The sequence below is a fragment of the Telmatherina bonti genome, assembly GCF_933228915.1.
Source record: "Telmatherina bonti genome assembly, chromosome: 2".
Lineage (NCBI taxonomy): Eukaryota > Metazoa > Chordata > Actinopteri > Atheriniformes > Telmatherinidae > Telmatherina > Telmatherina bonti.
Genome location: NC_136620.1, coordinates 34,282,388 through 34,303,520, shown reverse-complemented (window position 1 = coordinate 34,303,520; position 21,133 = coordinate 34,282,388). Strand labels below are relative to the sequence as shown.

Sequence of the window (21,133 nt, the reverse complement as noted above, 5' to 3'; positions counted from 1 at the left end):
AAAAAATAAAAAAAATCTGCAGAAAGAGCAGCAGCTGCTGCAGAAAATATTTATTTTACAACAAGCAGGTGGCAACAGCACTCTCACATGCCGTGCATGCTTCAACGTTAATCAAAAGTAATCAGTTGAAATGCATCAAGATGTTGAAAATGTCGATAGCACAGAGTGTGACTCACTTGGTCTGGATGAGGATATCTGCGTTGGTGGGGTTCAGCATAAATTTACAGATAAGCTCCTGTGTGACGGGGATGGCGGTTTTGTTGGACACGCAGAGATCAGACAGATAATCCAGGAATCTGACAGAACAGATCAAATTTAAGTAAAAACGTACCACACCAGCTCTTTTAAAGTGACAAAAATGATAAAAAAAATAGATCCTTAAAAAGCATCTGTTTGATTCTTATATATATTGCACAGGTTTTTTTTTACATAAACAGGTCATCTGTTGTTTAGAAATCATGTATGTCTGACCTGGGTTCTCTGTTGGACCTCAGCAGGTTGACAAAGGTCTCAATCTCTTTGGCTGTGATGTGTTTTTCTAACAGCTTGCGGTTGTTGTGCACCAGGGCGGTGATTGTGTCCTCAGCGAGAATCTCATACCCAATCTGAGCCTGCATGATTGAGAACTTTTTGGCAATGTATTCCTGTGTCACAAAAGAAACACATGCTGATTTAATGACTTTTGATGAGCATGCTGTTAAAGTTGGGGACAAAAATATTACAATGAGTGTTTGGAAAGGAGATTTTTTCTTGTCTGACACAACCAGAGGTACTTCGTCTTCTTAATCTAAAAGCTATTAGCATTTATTTATGGATTTATTAAGAGACTATCAACTTATGAACTATTATTTTAACTCACTGATTATTAATTAATGTAAGGAAATTTAAACTGACATAAATTATTATAAATACACTTGAAAGTAATCAGAGCTCACATGAAGTTCATGAAGTCTAACATTATTTTTCAACTACAGGTTTAACTAAAGTCAGTGATGTTTCTGTTTAATCATGTAATTCAGTGAGATTATTAATTTAAATTTGTATTACTTTACTTTAAATGAAAGGGATATGTTTTTATCTCTTGTTTTACTTAGTACTGTTTAACTTCATTTAAGTTCATGCTAAAAGTCATGCTAAATACCGCAGCGAAGGTTTAAATGTAGCAAGTTGACTCCATTCAGGCAAACACTGCACACGCTGACAACAAATTTGTATATATTACAATTTTTCAAAAGGCAATTTTATACATTGGACAACATTAACTTTATATACAGTTTTCCAAAAAAAAATTTTTTAATTTTTGGCATTTTACAGAAAGCGAAAAGCAGTGGCAAAAGTACCTCAAGGCTAACAGTGTCACAAGCTTAACAGCTAGCAAGCTAACTCCTGCATTAGCCACAGGTTGTAACCATAGACTGTCTATGGTTGTAGCATGCAAAATGAAGCAGTAAAAAGACATAATTGCACTGGTTTTCTTTTTTTTTTTTTCATTTCTAAAGTGCATTGTTTAAAAAAAATAATAGAAAGTGCTTCACTTTTTAAAAAAAATTCTTCTCTAGCATCTCAATTGTTCAGTCAAGGCCTGCTGCACACTAGTGCACTTTGTGAAGAACATCAAGAGCATCCACAGAGATTTTGCTGCATACAAGTTTGAGCCACGGCCTGCACTGAGCTGTAGCTGCGTATCAGTTATATGTTATCATAACTAAGGAAAGCACCAAGGAGGCAGCACAAAGCAAAACTACACAAATGAAACATTTGTTGTGCTTGTCTCACATCAGCTTGTTGGTGTGCAAATGTCAAAGTCATTAAAATACAAAACTGTGTGTAATATCTGTGTTTATGGATAACATTCAAAGGGGAATTTGTGTGTATATGAGTAAGGCTACTTTAAGTATAGTACAAACCCAGTGTCAGCTGGTTTACTGACTTTTCAAATGATAATAAGCATGGATTTTTACACAAATCTGCATTTATGACCATTACTAAAGCCAAATGAGTGAGCAGACAGGAGAAAGGTTTGCAACTGAATAGATATGCATACACCTACACATAGTGACACTGACATTCAACACATACCATGTTCCATGGAGCTGATGTACAGCTGGTTGTAGAGTCAAAGGTTCTGTGTGTCTTAAACTACCTGCATTTGCTAATGAGGTGGCTGTAGCTCAGGAGGAAGAGCAGTCGTCCTTCAACTGGGAAATTGGGAGGTCGATTCCAGGCTTCCCCTGACTAAAAATGCCAAAGTGTCCTGGGGCAAGACACTGAACCCCAAGCTGCCCCCCGATTTGCCTATCGGGGTATGAGTGTGTTGTATGAGTGTGTGTGTGTAAATGGGTGAATGTGACAAGTAGTGTAAAGCGCTTTGAGTGGTCTGAATGACCAGAAAAGCGCTATATAAGTACAAGTCCATTTACCATTTACCATAATAATACTCTGACTTTAGGTTTCTTTTTTTTTTTTTTAAATAAGACAATGAGTATTTTTTTTTAAAGAAACTCTTGTGGATTTTAGGAGGTGTGGCCAGAAATCCACCAGGGTTCCACCGCCAGCTGCTAAAGATACGTCACGCCAAAGGTTGGTGACATTTCTGAAGAAGACCGAAGTGACAGTAGAAGAATGTCAACGGTAAAACCAGCTCCTTTCTACAATACACGTTGTCTGATGAAAAAGAAAGAAACCTTAGATCATAATATTATTAATCAGCCCTACTGATTCTCTACCATAAATAAAGGTTTAAGTCCAACCTGGTTCTTGCGATAGTCTTGTTGGGAGTGGCGCAGAATCCTGTAGCAAAGTCTCAACATGTACTTGAAGTGAGCGTAGCGCTGGTCACCCAGATCGTCCAACCTCAGCATCGGACCATCACCATCATCTGCAAATGGAGCTATCAGGATGCCAAAAATCTGGAGATACAGAACCCAACATGTAATGAGAAAAACCCGGCAGATTTACAACATACAGCTGCAGGAAAATGCTTTGATAAATCCACTTTTTGTGGATAAATCCAGCTGTTGTTACTGCAACATAATATAATAGTGGTAATAAAACAGGTTTTACATATGCAATGGGTCCACCAGATACACATCAGCTTAAATAATGTGTTTGGGTTTTTATGCATGCTGACCTGGGCAAGGATGTATTGTTCCCTCATGAGTTTCTGTCTTTCCCGGTTGGGCGTGGAAGTGACCACAGACAAAACATCTTGTCCGTTGTTTGGTACCACACAGACAAAGAAAATCAGGTCTTCCAGAAGCTTAGTCACAAACCTGAAAGTAAAATGTAGCATGAAATGCCAAAGCATGCACAACACATGGCGTTTCCTGCATCCCCACGCTGAAGTTCTCGCACCTCCTCTCGTTCTGAGCAATGTTGCCATATCGAAGCTTCCTCACGGTGGACTGCAACACCTTGCTGGCATCATTTGCAAAGTCCAAGTCTCTGACCTCAGACAGGGGAACAGACACAATGGCAAACGCCTCTTTGTCCTCCTTGGTGGGATAGGTTCCAATCTAATATGAAAGTAAAATTAAAATTTACAAGTCAAGCAACACTGTAGACTCCATTTGTGCAAGTGTCTGCTCTGTATATGGTTGCGTGAGCAGACCTTAAGCATGACCGGACGCTCCCCCTCTGCATCGATGGGAACGTTTGTGCTGGTCACCCATGTGTTGGTGCACACATGCCTGAGTCTTACATAGGAATTTCTGAGGAAGGATGGCACAAATTCAGACATTATTACAGCAAATATGACTTCATACTGACCCGATTTTACTGTTACTCAATCAAAAATTACATATCTTCGCAAGTCAACTTGCTTGATATTCCTTCTTATAATATTTTCAGCAGTGATGGTAACATGGATAAAGTAATGCTAGAATAAAGTCATGTGATAATCCAAACCATGAAGTTTTGCCCCTGAAGCGATGAAGCCCCGGCTTTGACCACAAAGTTAAGATTTCTTTTGTTGCAACTTATCCGTGGATATCCATTATTTTTTCCAAATTAAACACACTTTAAATCTAAACTAACTCTACTAAGTTTGAGCTGTAATTTCTCGATTTCTTTCCCTTACTTGGGAACATTATACAATAAAAATGACAAAATACATGATTAAACCAAAGAGGAAGGATGTTTTAGAAGACAATATAAGCATTATTAATTCATCCTGATGTCAGACTTTCTGACAGGGATGTAACTTATTATTATAATTGCCACCATGTGACAGACTGACCTGGGCACAAGGCAGTCTGATCGCTGCAAGGTGGTGGCATCCAGTTCAAACAATGAAGCAATATCATTCCCATGGGGAACAGAAACCAGAGTGTAAACAATCTTCTCTGCAGCTTGATGCTTCCTCTTGGAGTACACAGTATCCATCTCATTATGCTGCACACACACAAACATGCACACAGAGGAAGTAGTTAGTACTGTATACAGTGTTGTTGAAAAGATGAGCATGGCTGCAGCTCTGCTGATGAACAATAGTCACACAGTGGATTTCATTATTTCCCAATAATGTTGACATTGGCTTAACTTTCAAAGTACATTCAAGTCTGTTGGAAAGATTAAAGCGTAGCTTGGTCACACATGTCAAGTGTGTTGATTGAACCTCTTTTACAGATTTATCAGTTAAATATATGACTATAGCATGCATTCTATGTAAAGTCTATCGCCACCAGACAGCTAGTCAGGATGGTAGTTTTATTCAGATTTATGCTTTAAAGATTCCAACAACAACATTCACCTGAAAGGCAATCATTTAAACTGCACTCTACTGCATTTTACTTAAATAATACACAGTGTTGTATATTCTATAAGAATCAGTCGCAGATCAATGAACAATAAATCTGTGACCTAAACTCTGAGGATATGCTTAGTGTCAGATAGCATCATCTTCTTATGACTAAATTGTAACAAATCCGCTCTGCTGCTAATAAATGTTGATAGATTCGGCTATATGACCGAGGTCAGGCGGATGTGAGCCCAGCTACTGTCACGGCTTCTTACACTAACAAGGTATCAAATTACACAGATGTGTAGTCAGAGAGCCGTGGCTTTTCCACGCCTTATGCTACAAACTGCAGGAAGACAGGCTGCTGCAGTGTGCAGATGCGGCTGATAACAGAGGGTTAATTTCTCCCACTGTTCTCTGCATGTCAATGGGAAGCTCCCCAGAGTCGCCTCCACGCTTCAGCTTCTCCATCCTCCCACTGCCCTCCCTCCTCTCTCCGCTGGTGACTCACCCCACCAGCTTAGCACAGGCAAGTGGAGCTGAGCAGACAGCACGTCTGCCTCCCCTCCATCCCCTCACGCAGGGCACCCCCCCCAAACACACACACACACACACACACCCAGACGTTATGTAAGGAGCCCCCTGTGTGTCTGAAATTCAGCATGTGCATGAGAAAGTGCGCAAAGCTGCGAGAATTTGTGTGCGTGTGTGTGTGTGTGTGTGTGTGTATGTGTGTTTCTCGCCTTGCCAGAATACAAATGTGCCAGGCAGCTATGAGCTGAAAGAAACGTCTGGATATAGACTCAGAGTTTGGCAGAATTTGTGTCTGTGTGTGCATGTGTGTGCGTGCGCGTGCAGTGAAATCGATAGGGAGTTCTAAGTGAGAACTGAATTGCATAACGAAAAGAATGTAGAAACACAGAAAGACAGAAAGGCCTTGAATTTCTAACTACTGAAATAATTGTTATTTATACTGAAACACTAGTACTTACATCATATTCTGCACCTTCTCTACTCCTTACACTTTTCTACCACTCATTGCTAATTTTCTTTCTTTGTAAGTCAAATATAATTGATGTTTGGATATAATTGATGTAAAATGCAACTTATGTTACAGTTACTGACAGACTATACCATATAAAGTAGAAAAATCAATAAGTGAAAGGCAGCATGATTACCCAGTTTGCAGTGCAATGCTTTGAAAATGTACTTGTTTGACTGACTCACCTCTCCTTTGGACTCTACTGTGTTGTCTTTGAATTCAGGGTTCACCTACAGAGAAATTAAGCAATCAGTGGATTGAGATCCAAGGAGCTTTAAAACTATTCAACTGCAAAGGATGTCAGAGAGTAGGCAAAACAATGGGAATACTGCCACCTACAGCACATCACCTAAAACCTTGTTCAACTGAGCTCCATATGATAGTCAATGTGAACCTCTGGTTTTTAGTATTGTGCAACCAAACAGCTGCAACCAGGTGAAAACAAAACTGGACATAAGCTAAAGAGTAGACTCACCTCAGCTGCAAGGTAATTCCCAGTTGCCAAGTGTTTGAAGCGGAAAAGACTGTTCCACTGGCCAGCTCCACCCCTACAGGGGTCATAGTGCACCACCTGCCATCAAGACACAAATCAAGGAAGATTATAGACATAAAAACATCATTTTCCATCAAGTCTTCATGGTGCAGGACACTCTGTGGCCTCCGCCTACTAATAGAGAGGGATGTTTACTGCTAGGGCTGGGCAATTAATAGAAAATTAATCAAAACTAACACTTAGATCCAATAATTGATACAATCTTGCTCATAACGATGATTTAAAACGTTTAGAATTATAAATTTCTCTTAAATAAACAGAAAAATATTAATTAATAACCAATCAATCAAGAATACTTTATTCATCCCCGAGGGGAAATTCAAATAACCATATATATTTAAACTGTGTTTAATTGCACTTATTTCACATAATCTGCTCTTCTATTATGAAAATATTTGCGACAAAAAAAGTTATCAGAGTTAAAAATAAAAATGACACTGAAATAGTCGTTAATTAATCATAATTAAGGTAAATTGTTCAGTTAATTGCAATACTGATTTAAGGTCATATCACCCTGCTCTATTTACTACAGTATTCATAATTTACATTTAAAAAAAAAAAAAAAAAAAAAAAAAAAAAAAATCAAAGCTCTGCAGGCTAATTTGGTTCGTCATTATGCTCCAAACCATAACTGAACAGCTGATTTGATAATAGTTAAAGAAGAATTTTTTTCTCAGTTACAATGTCTCTTTTCTTGGTTGGTGACAAAGGAGAAAAAAGGTGCATCTACAGGTTTTTAAACCATTTTATGTACCAACATTATTTAATCTATGAATGTTGGAAAGAAATACGTGCTTGTCCGAATGGCACAGCAACATGTCAGCAACTGATATGGCAACTCGAGCACTTGCTTGTACAAACAGCAGAGCAACAACAGGAACTTCACATTCGTGCACGCTGATAAAGAGGAACATGCAGTACAATAGATAGATTTTAGAAAGAACCAAAAGGTTACTGAAACAAAATGTCAGACTTTATGCACAAAAAGGAACTCATGACTTAAAATCATCAGAAGTGAGTTTAAAAAAAAAACAAAACACTGGATTGTTAGTGCAGGTTTACTACATTACACAGAGCAAAATTCAAGCTCAAACTGGTTGTATAGTTAAATGGTTTCAGGAACCAGCATTATTTTCAGCTTCGCTCTGTCGACACACTACAGTACAGCCTCCAAGTCTAAATCCCAAAACCAGAAAACAAAAAAAAAAAAAAACTTTGCTATGTGCAGTTTTCCAAAAAAGATCCCATTACAAAACCAGAAATGACAAAAAAAAAAAAAAAAGGAAAAATAGTTCAATAATAATGGTAATAATAAAAATAAGAAGAAGAAGAATTCAGGGCCTGAAAATGATTCATTTGCCTTTGAGTTCATCCAAGACAACTCCTTTTCAATGTAAAAGAAACTAAATAAATGAAACAGCAGTTCAGATCTTTTTTGCTTTGTTTTAATGAAGTTTTATAAAAGTTTAAAGCTGGGGTAAGCTGGGCTGCCCCTGTGGTTTTGCTCCTTGCGTGATCCGAGGCTTTTTTCTTACCTCCTCCAAGGAGGTTATGTTTTTACCGGCGTTTATCTGTTTGTGTTCAAGATAACTCAAAAAGTTATGGACGGATTTTAATTACATTTTTAGGAGTTGTTGGAAATGTAAAAAAAGAAGAACTGATTTAATTTTGGTGGTGATCCGGATCACCGTTTGGATCCAGGATTTTTTTAAAGACCCTGGTGGAGGTTTGCACTCTCCGAGTGCTTTTCTAGTTCACAGCTTTTTCCACCAACGATTTTCTTTTTCTGTTGTTTAGCAGGGAGGTGGTAAATAAACTGAGCCGGTCGGGGAAATCCTTCCTGCATTTTCTCAGCCATGTTTGCCTTCAGAGTGACACGCTATTTATACGCAGGGTGTGGCTATTAGGTATGCGCTGCAGAGGAGGCGAGCCGGGAGAAGAAGCTTACGAAATATAAGAAATGAACAACTTCAATTCAGTCCGAACGTTTGGATTTGGTCAGAGTTTTTACAGATTTACAGTAAACTGACGGTCTAACTATAATATTTATTGTTCATGATTACAAAATGTACAGACTACTATCAGGACGAGGAACCAGTTGTGAACCAGAACATGTACTGCTTTTTATCACTAGAATATCTGAAAGGCCTCCAAGTACTCCAAAGAAAATTCTCCTTTTAAATATAAATATTCCAGAAAATCTTTATCTTATCTTAACTGTAAATATTAAAATATATTTACAATTCTTCTTTTCGATTCTCTTTCTGTCCCTTTTCTGTCCTCTCCGGTCCAGCAGTATAAACTTTGTAATATAAACAGTTATGCAAAATAAATAGAAAAATAAAATTAAAATCCAGAAAATCAAGGGGAGCATTATATCTATGATGCTTCCCTTGGCAAAGTAAATTTGCCCAGCAGAATAGAGCATCCAGAAAATCAATTTTGACTGCTTAAATGCTGGACAAGACCAAAAAAAATAAATAAAAAAGAAAAAAAAAGTAAATATTAAAATCCATCTTTAGGCCTTGTTTATGTTTGCTTTTTGCATGGATTGTTGGAACTGCTATCCCTTCCATCTACTTTCTCAGATAGGATTTTCTTATTAGCTGCATAAAGCCCACAAAGTCTAAGAAGGGTAAATTTTACTGCACATACAGTTTGTACTTTAAAACTGTGAAAGATTGTGCTTAGTTGTTCTTCTTCAAATAAGATCTTTGTCACTTTGTTTGGTGACACAACACAGCAACCAAGTGATGCTCTTTTGTAAATCAGAATATTTTTTTGTGTGAAGAGTTTGTCGGTCCTCTGGGAAAATATCTGCAAGTTTCATATATTTTCCTCCAACTGCCTCTCCAGGTAGTATCTGTTTGATCTACTGTTGTATGGGTAGTAAATAAAACATGCGCACATAGAAAAGATTAAGTGCTGTGCTGATTGGAAAAGATTTTTTAGTCCTCATACACAGTTAAAAACACAGTTGAGTTATGCTATATTTCCAGCACAGCCTGGACCACTGTATTTATCTCAATATTCATGCAGACAAGAGGAATCGTTTCATAGACTGATGTCTGATACTGCACGACTTATGTGAGATAACAAAAATAGATTCTGCTACTTTTTACACCGTCTGTGGGAGATTATCATAAACATAAGGATAGTAAAACTACTGTCTGGAAATGCTTTAGGAAACTATGAGTGGACAGTAAATGTTTTTCAGTCATGATTTCTAATGTGTTTTGGCGACAAAGTAGATCATGGTATGCATACATTCTATTCAGATGAGGAAAAAATTATTATCCCTCTTAAAAAATCTCATCGCTTTGAAAGCATTTCTGTAATACTGGTAAGGAAAGCAAAATGCTTAGCACAGCTTTTTTTTTTTTTTTTTTTTTTTTTTAACATTTAAGTTTAATTTTGGATGCTTAAAATATTGAAAGGTCTTCTGGTATTTTTTTTTTTTAAATCTTAAATTTTTAAATTTCCTTTAAATGATTGTATTAGTATTTTATTACTTCTTACTATATCTTTATTTTTATGTTTGATGTTTTTATTATTAAATTAAAGATAAAAAAAAGTGGAAATCTGGAGGACATAAAAACACCTGAGACCAATCCCAACTGCATTATCTGGATCTGTTAGTCCAGCTTTCACAGTTTTATCATTTTAGTCATGCCAACAAACTTTGCTCTTGGTCTGATGAGTATAAATTAGTTTTTTTTTTTCGTCCATCCTCAAAAAATCCTGCCTGAGACCTACTGATAACTATCACTGGATCACTCATTTAGAAAGTAACTAAGAACCTGGTGGTAGCTGTTTAAATTTATCCATCAATGCCTTGATGTCTGGATAAAAAAAGCCTCTAAACCAGATAAACAAACAGCACTTCATTCTGAAAACACTTTATTCAAACAAATTGCCATTTTCATAATGGGATCAAGAACTGGTTGTTCTGGTTTGTACTTTACCTCAACCTCCCACAGAGCTTTGGAGCTGGTGGCGGAAGTGGCAGACTGCCGGAGTGTGGTCCTGAGAAACACATACTGCTGCCCCTTGTAAATGTCACCGGTCAGAAACTTCTCCTGCTCAGCATGAAACAGCCTCACCACATCTCCCTGACACAGGATGAAAAGCTCAACTTGAGAAAGCTTCATAAAATCTGCACGGTTGGACAGTTTGAATGTAGGGACACAACTCACGCCCTTCAGCACGTCGTCCCTGTAGTCACTGAACTTCATGAACAAGTTGACTTTCCAGCTGGTGTTACAGTTGACAGCGTTGACCTGCAGGAAGCAGAGAGGGAAAATCCAGTTTTAAAATAATAGTTTACATCATGCGGAGATAAAATTTGTTAACGATCATGCCCTACCTCTTTGCAGCCGGGGTTATCTAGCAGCTCAATGTTACTGGCATGAAGGGGCTGTCCGGCATTCACTGGCATCAGCACCACTTTGTCTCCAACCACCACCTTAAAGCCAATCAGTAACAATCAAACAGCAGCAGGAGATAAAAACCTTCAGTCGTTTTCAAACAGATGAAAACAGAGGGGTAGAGTGAATCCATGCAAAGAAATGATCAATTATCATTGATATTTCTCCCACCGAATGATACTATCGCAACATGCTGGGCTCCACGTGGGAGAGCGGCTGAGCTTTTAACAGCAGACATACGTATTCATACCACTGTCAGAGGATATGAGTGCAGCATACAAAGACATGGTGGCTGAAAAGTAAAATACTTATTAATGTATCATTGTTTGCATAACACATGCTCTGCAACCTGGCCTGAAAAAGGCAGTAACATGCTCTGCAGAGTCAGCTGTTTCAGCAGCCACACACAAGCTGCAGAAATAGGTGGCTCGCACATTCTCTAATGCTGTGGTGAGGGTAATCTAATCACATGAAAAAATCCTCACTCTCCATGCATTGAAAAGGGGTGTTGCATCCATGCTTTTCCATTTTAATGTGTGTGACCTTACGCACAGACACCATGCACAACCAAGAGCAATACCTTCAATCAAAGGATGCTAAAGCCAAAGAAGAAGGACAAAATCAGAAATGTTACTGAAACAGGACAAACAACGAACTGAAAGTCGTCTATAGATGGTGAGAAATGCTAAGGTTCTGAACACTACTTAGTGTCTGCAGGGAGGTGATCCAAAGTCGTGTGAAACCTACATTGTCACCTTCGCTGCGGAGCTTCCAGAAAGGCTGGATGTAGAACCAGGAGCCCTCGTTCCCAGCCGGGTCTAAAGAAACCCGCATTGCATTCTTCTCAAGCAATGCAGGCAGACGCTTGTTGACTGTCAGATACTTATTGCTCTTTATGTGCAGGAGCTGTGACAGAACAAGAGGGCTGGTTAGACTCTAAAAGAACAGCTGGAGAAGGCACGTTTAAATAAAGTTTTTTAAAAAAGAAAATAGTTGCTAATTAGTTTTGTCAGTTTGCTCTTATTGAATCCTGCTGAATGTCTTAATGAGCAACAAAGAATGCCAGAAGACATGCTCATGCAACCATACGCACATGATGCAAAAGATATATTTATCTGCAATTAGTAGAGGACTAAATTGGACTCATATTTTCCAAAGTACAATTACAAGAATCTTAGTAAACAAACACCAAAATTTGTGGTTCGACTGAACAAACAAGGTGATATAATATAAATAAATAAATAAATAAAAGTTCATTTCTTTTACTCTGCTGGAAAACAGTAGTAAGTGAGAAGAAACTCATGAACTTCACCCAGGATTTTAATTCCTCCTTTTTTTTACGTTGGCACAGCTTGAGGCAGTAAGACTAAATATGAGAAATACAAGTGAAATGTATGTGCTGGATGTAGTCCAGACCAGTATGGTGACTCAATTGTTAAAGAATACTCCACTTTTTTTTTTTCCCTTTTTTTTTTTTTTTTACCTACATACGAAGTTTCCCCCCAAATATACTTTGTCAATCATAAATCTTACCTACGATTTGGATGTCAATGAATCTAAATAAAGCAGAGTCTGCTATTAAAGCCTGCAACTTCAATGTTTACCTGACATAAATGTGGGTTATATTTTCAAGATTAATTTAAGAATAAAAAACAAATAAAAAACTACCACTTAACAACCTGCCTTGGTAAACAAGAAAAAAAAAACAACAGCAGCAGACTATCGGAAACCTATTGGAGTTTGCAGGAAGATGCGCTCTACCTGGATGACATTACTGTACTTGACAATTTCTCCGAGCAGCTTCTTGTTCTCCGTATCGTTCTGCTTCTGCTCGAGTTCAGCTGCATGCTGCACGAAGAAACAGAAAAAAGATACTCTGTGAAATTCCACAAAATGACGTACAGATTGTTTAAAAAAAAAAAAAAAAAAAAAAAAAAAAAAGATTTAAAAAAAGGGCAAGACCTGTAACTTTTTAAACAGGTCTTCCTGTGTGTTGTTGTTCCCTTGTTTTCCTTGTTTTGCCTTCCAGAACTGCTTCTGGGCTGAGTATCTGTTCATGGGACACACCTTGAAGAGGCAATCTACAGAGGAGGAGAAGCATTCAGACTTCAGGCTCACAGAAGCCACTTGATTTGAGTTAAGCAGTCCCATTAACAGGCTGTAATGTGGTAAAACAGGTGTTTATCTAACAGTGGCCTGTGGAGTTCCTCAAACACCATAAACCACAATGTTGTGTCATGTAACACAGTACCGTGTTGTGTGTCTGTGTTAATGTAAAAAAAGGAAAAGCTCACCCACCTCTGAATTTCTTAGGTGGATTGGTGAGGTCTCCAGCATCAGGCTGGACCACACACCTGTCATCGACAAGCCTGCAGAGAAAAATTAAAAACACAATAAAAACAACGCTGCTGATGTTGCTTCCATTCATTTGGTTCCTGTAGCCAGAACAGCGTTCGCTTGCTGTGAAAATGAAGATTTGCATTGCACAAACAGTCGTGTGGCATCGCAGTTAGATGCAAATACATGCAATAGAATACCAAACTACTTCAAAAACATTCATTTGAATACAAGTACAGGCTACAGCACCATACCCACTGCTCATGTGCAGGGTAAACAGCTTCTCCAGAAGCACAAGAAATTGCTTCTGTTGATCGTCATTATCCATCTGCTTGCGGTTCTTCCAGTATCTGAAGTGACGATGAACATCTCGGTGGATCTTGTCCTCTTTAACAGAGCTTTGATCTGCACTTTGCAGCCAGACACACACAGATCTGCTCTATCTTGTAAGTTTGTATCAAGATAAATGAATGAATGCAGGAAAAAAAAAAAAAAAAACAGATAGCAAAACCAGATGTCAGCATGTTGTGTGTGAAGCTTTAAGAGTAAACACACACACACAGACACAGAAAAGGTGAAAAACTTGCATCTGACATATCACTATCACACTTTTTAGGGACAGAAGTTGTGATCCTGCTAAACACAAAACACTGGTTTTATTAAATGTTGGTATTTTCCTGATTGCATCTTAGATTGGTCGATTTCGTTAGTATTTTGTAACTACTTTTTATCTTTGCTGCTGTTTGTATGAGTGAGATTTTATCTTGCCATTTTGTTGTTAATTTTTTTTTCCTTTTTATCATCATCCAGGGACTGAAGATATAAAATAGCAATTTTAGTTTTTATTTTGTGTCTTGTCCAGCATTTAAGCAAGCAGAATGATGTGTTCTGCTGAGCAAATGTTCTTTGCCGAGGCATGCATTACTGGTGTGATGATCCCCTTGACTTCCTGAATTCTTATTTTATTTCTCTATTTATTTTGCATTATTGTTTATATTGCAGATTTTGCACTGCTGGACCGGACCGGAGAGGAGAGAGAAGAGAAAACACCTCATAGAGAAAGTGAAAGAGAGTGAGAAAAAAACATACAAATGCATGCATATACACACATGCCTGTATGAACACAAACATATACATACACAACTACATACACATACAAGCTAACCTTAGATTCATATTCCTCCGGCAGGGGCCTACGCTATCAGCTGTCGGAAGCCACAAAAACTAACAGGTTAAATATAAATCAGACACAGAAAGAAAACTAGATGCTGTTAGTGAATAAACCTGCAGACGACTCAGTGACTGTGTCACAAGCAGAACATACAGAGCGGAACGTGTTCAGAGAAGAGTGATCATGCTAATATGACCACAGAGACCTGGGCAACAGGCAGCAATAGCAATTTTAGTTAACTCTGGTACATTTAAACTGACATGTATTAATGTAGAACGTTCCTATCAACGTTCCTATCCTCCCGTGGGCTCACCATCTGCGGGAGGAGCCGTAGGGGTCGGGTGCAATGTGAGCTGGGTGGCAGCAAGGGGCGGGGACCCTGGCGGTCCGATCCCTGGCTGCAGAAGTTGGCTCTAGGGACGTGGAACGTCACCTCTCTGATGGGGAAGGAGCCTGAGCTTGTGCACGAGGTTGAGCGGTTCTAGTTGGACTAGATATAGATATAACTAGATACAGTTGGACTCACATCGACGCATGGCTTGGGCTCTGGAACCAGTACCCTCGAAAGGGGCTGGACTTTCTTCCACTCTGGAGTTGCTCATGGTGAGAGGCGCCGAGCAGGTGTGGGCATTCTCATCAGCCCCCAGCTTGGTGCCTGCACGTTGGGGTTTACCCCAGAGGACGAAAGGGTAGTTTCCCTCCGCCTCCGGGTGGGGGGACGGGTCCTGACTGTTGTCTGTGCTTATGCGCCGAACAGCGTGTTCAGAGTACCCACCCTTTCTGGAATCCTTGGAGAGAGTGCTGGAGGGTGCTCCTTCTGGGGACCCCATTGTTCTGCTGGGGGACTTCAATGCTCACGTGGGCAATGACAGTGAGACCTGGAGGGGAGTGATTGGGAGGCATGGTCCCCCCCCCCCTCTGAACCCAAATGGTGTTTTGTTATTGGACGTCTGTGCTCGTCATGGATTGTCCATAACAAACACCATGTTCCAACATAATAGTGTCCATATGTACACCTGGCATTAGGATTCCCTGGGCCGCAGTTCGATGATCGATTTTGTAGTCGTATCGTCGGACCTGCGGCCACATGCCCTGGACACTCGGGTGAAGAGGGGGGCGGAGCTGTCAACTGATCACCACCTGGTGGTGAGTTGGCTCAGATGATGGGGGAGGAAGCCGGTCAGATCTGGCAGGCCCAAACGTGTTGTGAGGGTCTGCTGGGAACGTCTGGCTGAGTCCCCTGTCAGAGGGGCATCAACTCGAGCTTCAACTCCCACCTTCAGCAGAGCTTCGAACATATCCCGAGGCGGGGGACACTGAGTCCGAATGGGCTGTGTTCCGTGCCTCTATTGCTGAGGCGGCCAGCCGGAGCTGTGGCTGCAAGGTTGTTGGTGCCTGTCGTGGCGGTAATCCCAGGACTCGTTGGTGGACACCAGCAGTGAGGGATGCCGTCAAGCTGAAGAAGGAGTCCTATCGGGCCTTCTTGGCCTGTGGGACTCCGGAGGCAGCTGATGGGTACTGACAGGCTAAGCGGCTTGCGGCTTCGGCTGTTGTCGAGGCAAAAACTCGGGCATGGGAGGAGTTCGGCGAGGCCATGGAGAAAGACTTCCGGACAGCTTTGAGGAGATTCTGGTCCACCATCTGGCGGCTCAGGAGGGGGAAGCAGTGCTCCATCAACATTGTGTACAGTGGAGGTGGGGAGCTGCTGACCTCAACTCGGGACGTTGTGGGTCGGTGGAGGGAATACTTCGAAGACCTCCTCAATCCTACCAACACGTCTTCCGATGAGGAAGCCGAGCTGGTGGACTCAGGGGTGGACTCTCCTATCTCTGGGGCTGAAGTCACTGAGGTGGTTAAATAGCTCCTTGGTGGCAAGGCCCCGGGGGTGGATGAGATCCGCCCAGAGTTCCTTCAGGCTCTGGATGCTGTGGGGCTGTCCTGGCTGACACGCCTCTGCAGCATCACGTGGACATCGGGGGCAGTACCGCTGGATTGGCAGACTGGGGTGGTGGTCCCCTTTTTTAAGAAGGGGGACCGGAGGGTGTGTTCCAATTATAGGGAAATCACACTCCTCAGCCTCCCTGGGAAGGTCTATTCAGGGGTCCTGGAGAGGAGGGTCCGCCGGATAGTCGAATCCCGGATTGAGGAGGAGCAGTGTGGTTTTCGTCCTGGTCGCGGAACAGTGGACCAGCTCTTTACCCTCTTTGGGGTCCTGGAGGGGGCATGGGAGCTTGCCCAACCAGTCTACATGTGCTTTGTGGACCTGGAGAAGGCATTTGACCGTGTCCCCCGGGGGCTCCTGTGGGGGGTACTCCGGAAGTATGGGGTGTCGGGAGTGAGGTCCTGCCTCAAGTGGAGGAGTTTAAATACCTCGGGGTCTTGTTCACGAGTGAGGGAAGGATGGAGCGCGAGATTGACAGACGGATCGGTGCGGCGTCTGCAGTAATGCGCATTGGGTAGGTCGTGGTGAAAAAGGAGCTGAACCAGAAGGCGAAGCTCTCGATTTACCAGTCGATCTACGTTCCTACCCTCACCTATGGTCATGAGCTGTTGGTCGTGACCGAAAGACCGAGATCTCGTATACAGGCGGATGAAATGAGTTTCCTCCGCAGGGTGGCCGGGCTCTCTCTTAGAGATAGGGTGAGGAGCTCGGTCATCCGGGAGGGGCTCAGAGTAAAGCCACTACTCCTCCGCATCGAGAGGAACCAGTTGAGGTGGCTCAGGCATCTGGTCAGGATGCCTCCTGGACGCCTCCCTGGTGAGGTGTTCCAGGCACATCCCTCTGGGAGGAGACCCCGGGGAAGACCCAGGACACGCTGGAGGGATTATATCTCTCGGCTGGCCTGGGAACGCCTCGGGATCCCCCCCCCCGCAGAGTTGGCAAATGCGGCTGGGGAGAGGGAAGTCTGGGCTTCCCTGCTTAGGCTGCTGCCACTGCGACCCGACCCCGGATAATCGGCACGAAGATGAAGAAGTTCCTATCAAATGAAGCAGTTAACAACGAACAAACCGCATGAATCTACGTGCAATTTTAGCTGCAGCTCAAATCACACACAGCTGAGTTTTATTTTTTATTAAAGCTCTGTTTAGCCTGGAAGGCCCCACTGAGATGCTGCTCAGATTCCTCCAGGGGATCCAGGTCAACATGAGAGAGATGAACATCTGTTACCCGGTTTTATAACGTGTGTCTGAAACAGAGTGCAAACTGATTTGTGACTTTGTAACAAAGATTTTACTCTGTGTAAGTTGTCCTCATTATTCACATTTTTCAAGTTAAACCATTTTAAACTATGCAACCGATGTCAGCATTCAGCAGAGAGAGCAGAGACTGAAGGTGCACGCTGAAGCTGGAAGGGCACTGAGCCCATTATTTAGTAGAGAAGAAGGGAAAAGTCAACAGAACAAAGTGGACAGTAAAAAGAACAAGCCTATGAAGAGAATAAGAAATACTTGAATGTACCCAGAGAGGTACTGGCTGAAATGCATGTCTGGACTCGTGCAGTGAATTATCTTTAATCTTTTTGTGAGAAATCTGATCTAGTCAGAACAAATTCCCAAGATGTTTTCTTTTAAATCCCTTTTTAAAAGGCAGTGACATTTTTTGGAAGAAACTTCAAGGAGGGTTGGTTTTGGACATTGATCTTCATTGTGGAAGATATTGTCATATAAAACTAATTTCAGATAATTAAGGGTAAAAGGCAGCAAAGCATGAAAAAAATACAAACTATAACTATACATGGAAGAAAAGAGCATAAATTTCACAAAATTGCAGTTTTTCCAACTCCATGTTGTTTCACACTATCAGTGGTCTTATCTTCTGATGCGTTTTAATGGCACTCACTGTTCACCGCAGGGTTAATTTAGAGTATTCAACAGTCTTCTTTAAATTATTAACATCATGTAATTTCAGGGAGAAGCACCAAGACATCTGCATACATCTTGAGTCTAACATACAGCAACTTGCAATTTTCTCAAAATAAGACAGAAACAAACAAGTTAATGCTGATTAGAATTACTATCAAATGCAATTTTATACTTTAAAAAAAGACTATCTTCAAACTGCTGTGGACTCCAGCTATCAATCTCTGTACAGGAGCTTCCATATCATCTCATTCCATCGCCACCCCTTTGCGCAGCAGCTCAGAACGCACAAGCACGTCCATTCATCCCAACCGCAGAGGAGAAACATAATGCAACGCACAATTCTTCCAATTCATACAAAGCGAGCTGCCTTGCTTAAACCAGCTGAGCCATTTCCCTTTTCTTGCCGTAGCACTCCATCAACATTCCTCCTTTGGCTGTATATGATTTCCTCCAACTCTGTATCGACATTACATCTAAATAACACAATAGAGTCCAACAGGAAGCATTAAAAAGTGCTAAGTGGCTAAACAGGAAGGTGTCCTGGAAAAGTCCCATGTGGTCATAAATAAGTAACTATAAGGCTGCAGAGAGGTTTTGGCCAGGGCCTAACACTCTGTAACCAAGTTAAACATGAACCACAGACAAATGCGCCAGGCTTGTATACACAGGCTAGTAACAGCTGCAGGTTGTGTTGAGTGAACTGAAACAATGACACAGAAAACAAACAGTATGACAATAGGTCCAAAATGCTTGATTAGTGAGGCACTTTTTAAAGAAAAGAGGTTCAAGAGGGGGTTGAAGTGTGAGAAAGATCTTATCGGCAGTGTCTGTCATTGCATGTTTTAACTTGCTGATGAATCATCCAAGTAATATAATTGCACCAAACACACTTTTTATTCAAACACATTCAGGAATTATCTAATTTCTGTTTAAAGGGAATAAAACAATGAAAGCAAACATATTGCTTAAGCGTTCAGTTGAAGTTTGTAGAGTTTTTTCACTGGTGTGTGAGGAACACACAGATTTATGGTAAAGTAATCCTGAGCAAACATGGGCATGGATAGCCTTGTACAGCCGAGGTTACATAGTGCTCAGAGAGGCTGCAGGTTCAGGGAGGTTCCTGAAAGTTCTGCTTTTGATACAACTCTGGACATTTTACTCTGGGCTGCTGTCAAACTCTGCTGGTTATTGGAGGAGCCGACTGGCTAACATCACAAACACTGAAAAAGAGCAATCGCTGCTGTGCGCTTTTGCCTTTTAAAGTTCACAGTCCCTCTGCATGCTGTGGCTGCAGCTTACATTGACAGTCACAAGTTTCTGCAAGCAAAGTAGCTTCTAAGCAAAAGGCTATGTGTCCAGCCCAGTATTTTGTCAATCTGAAAACACTTGCATTTTAGCAAGTTGTGACTAAAAAAAAAAAAAAAAAAAAAAAAAAAAAAAAAAAGGACTTACTTATTCAAAAAGACCACCCACAAGCCGAACTGTGTGAAGTTACTGCTTGTGGGAGGAACTCAGGAAGAAAAGAGTAAAGATGAGTGTGAATAAAAGAGTGTGGGAAGAGTCGCTTGTCTGGGCCATGCAGCATGCACCGGATGGCCGTCAGTGTGCACCCGGAATCACTTTGACATTTCACCTTGTACAGAGGTGTTTTTTCAGCTCAGAGGGAACTACAGACAAACAAAATTACCACTCTTATTTATCCTGAAGTCTCTAGCACCTGACTGATATATGACCCACTGTAAACTCAAACCTAAGCTGTTCAACAAATAATGAAGTACTAGTTTTACCCACTGTCTACTTAGGAAAGAAGAGAAATATTTACCTTTTCAGATATTTTGCATTTCTTTTCAGCGCCCTTATCTTAAGACTCACTGAAAAGGGTCCCAAGCCTCAGGCCGATGACCAATGCTTTATAGAACAGCCTGAGGTTACTCAGACTGATAAGAATCTTAAGAGTTTAGGCTCCAACTTGTTGTCTCACAGACCTTATCAGAACCTCCTTGGATTATTCAACACGCACCATAGAGGATCATATAGTAGCTCTACAGTGTTTGAAGTTCTTAAAGCACAACATGCTCAAAAAAATCCTGAAAATTTTGAAAGATTATTATGTAATTTGATACTTAACACTCACACAAGCAAAATCCAAATGTCTGCAAAGGGATTTTGCATGTATCTGGAGTGAGGTGCATAAGAACAGGTCATTATTATTCTGGCATTCCCCTTTTTGCCCAGGGCCCCCGTGAAACTTATCTCGTGTGCCGCCACTGGTCCCCGAACCATATGTAGATACTTCGGTTGATTAATCAGTCATTATTTTGTTCGTGTGAACCTGGGCAACATACTGTATTGCATTCCTGTTAGACTGCATGAAGAATTTCCTGAGACGCAGCAGTGTGCGCACTGACAGGCCTTGGCCGCAAGTCTGACGTGAAGTTTTGACGTGAGGGTTTCACAGCAAATGTTTGGATTCCAAGTAAGCGGCAGTTCGTGTCAAAAGTAAAGCGAAAGTACTTGAAGACAGTACCCGAGATTGGGTTGATTTGAATTGCAACAACATAGAGTACAAAGTGAGACACAAACACACACAGCAGGAACATACCCCAAAGTACTGATGAAGCCATTCACCGAGCCTTCCGCGTACAGAGACACAATGTCTCCAATGTGAAGAAAACTGGATCTGTGCTCTGACATTCTCACTGAAGATCCGTTGTAAATTTGTTCTGAGTTTCCATTTATGACCAAATGGCACTCCTGTGTTCGGGTGAGGAAATCCACGCGTTACTGCGCCGTCTGTTCAACAGCAGCCTTCAGAGTCACCTTCATTCCTGCAGTTTTTACACACTTCTGCCAGGCGACTGAAAATAAGAACTAAAGTGCACAAAAACCTGCAGAGTTGTAAGAACCCACGCTGTTATGAGTTTTTTCTATATTACAAAAAAAAAGGGAAAGATTGTTCAACTTCTTCCTGTATGTCAGAACGGAGCTCTTCTTCACATCC

The 21,133-nt window shown here is 41.1% G+C and overlaps 1 protein-coding gene across 1 annotated transcript in view; it reads right to left on the bottom strand.

Moving 5' to 3' along the window:
* Positions 1–20,880, bottom strand: part of itpr2 (inositol 1,4,5-trisphosphate receptor, type 2) — a 68,765-nt gene extending 47,885 nt beyond the window's left edge. Inside the window, exons 1-17 of the mRNA XM_079253846.1 lie at positions 20,735–20,880; positions 13,059–13,129; positions 12,723–12,841; positions 12,522–12,608; positions 11,508–11,666; positions 10,700–10,798; positions 10,530–10,613; positions 10,299–10,445; positions 6,256–6,351; positions 5,966–6,010; positions 4,238–4,389; positions 3,611–3,710; positions 3,355–3,515; positions 3,131–3,272; positions 2,751–2,909; positions 472–644; positions 177–296 (exon numbers count right to left, since the gene is read on the bottom strand). Of these exons, the coding sequence (XP_079109972.1) occupies positions 177–296; positions 472–644; positions 2,751–2,909; positions 3,131–3,272; positions 3,355–3,515; positions 3,611–3,710; positions 4,238–4,389; positions 5,966–6,010; positions 6,256–6,351; positions 10,299–10,445; positions 10,530–10,613; positions 10,700–10,798; positions 11,508–11,666; positions 12,522–12,608; positions 12,723–12,841; positions 13,059–13,129; positions 20,735–20,826 (2,006 nt within the window). The 5' untranslated portion in view covers positions 20,827–20,880. The remainder of the gene's footprint in view (positions 1–176; positions 297–471; positions 645–2,750; positions 2,910–3,130; positions 3,273–3,354; positions 3,516–3,610; positions 3,711–4,237; positions 4,390–5,965; positions 6,011–6,255; positions 6,352–10,298; positions 10,446–10,529; positions 10,614–10,699; positions 10,799–11,507; positions 11,667–12,521; positions 12,609–12,722; positions 12,842–13,058; positions 13,130–20,734) is intronic.
* Positions 20,881–21,133: the final 253 nt, after the last annotated feature.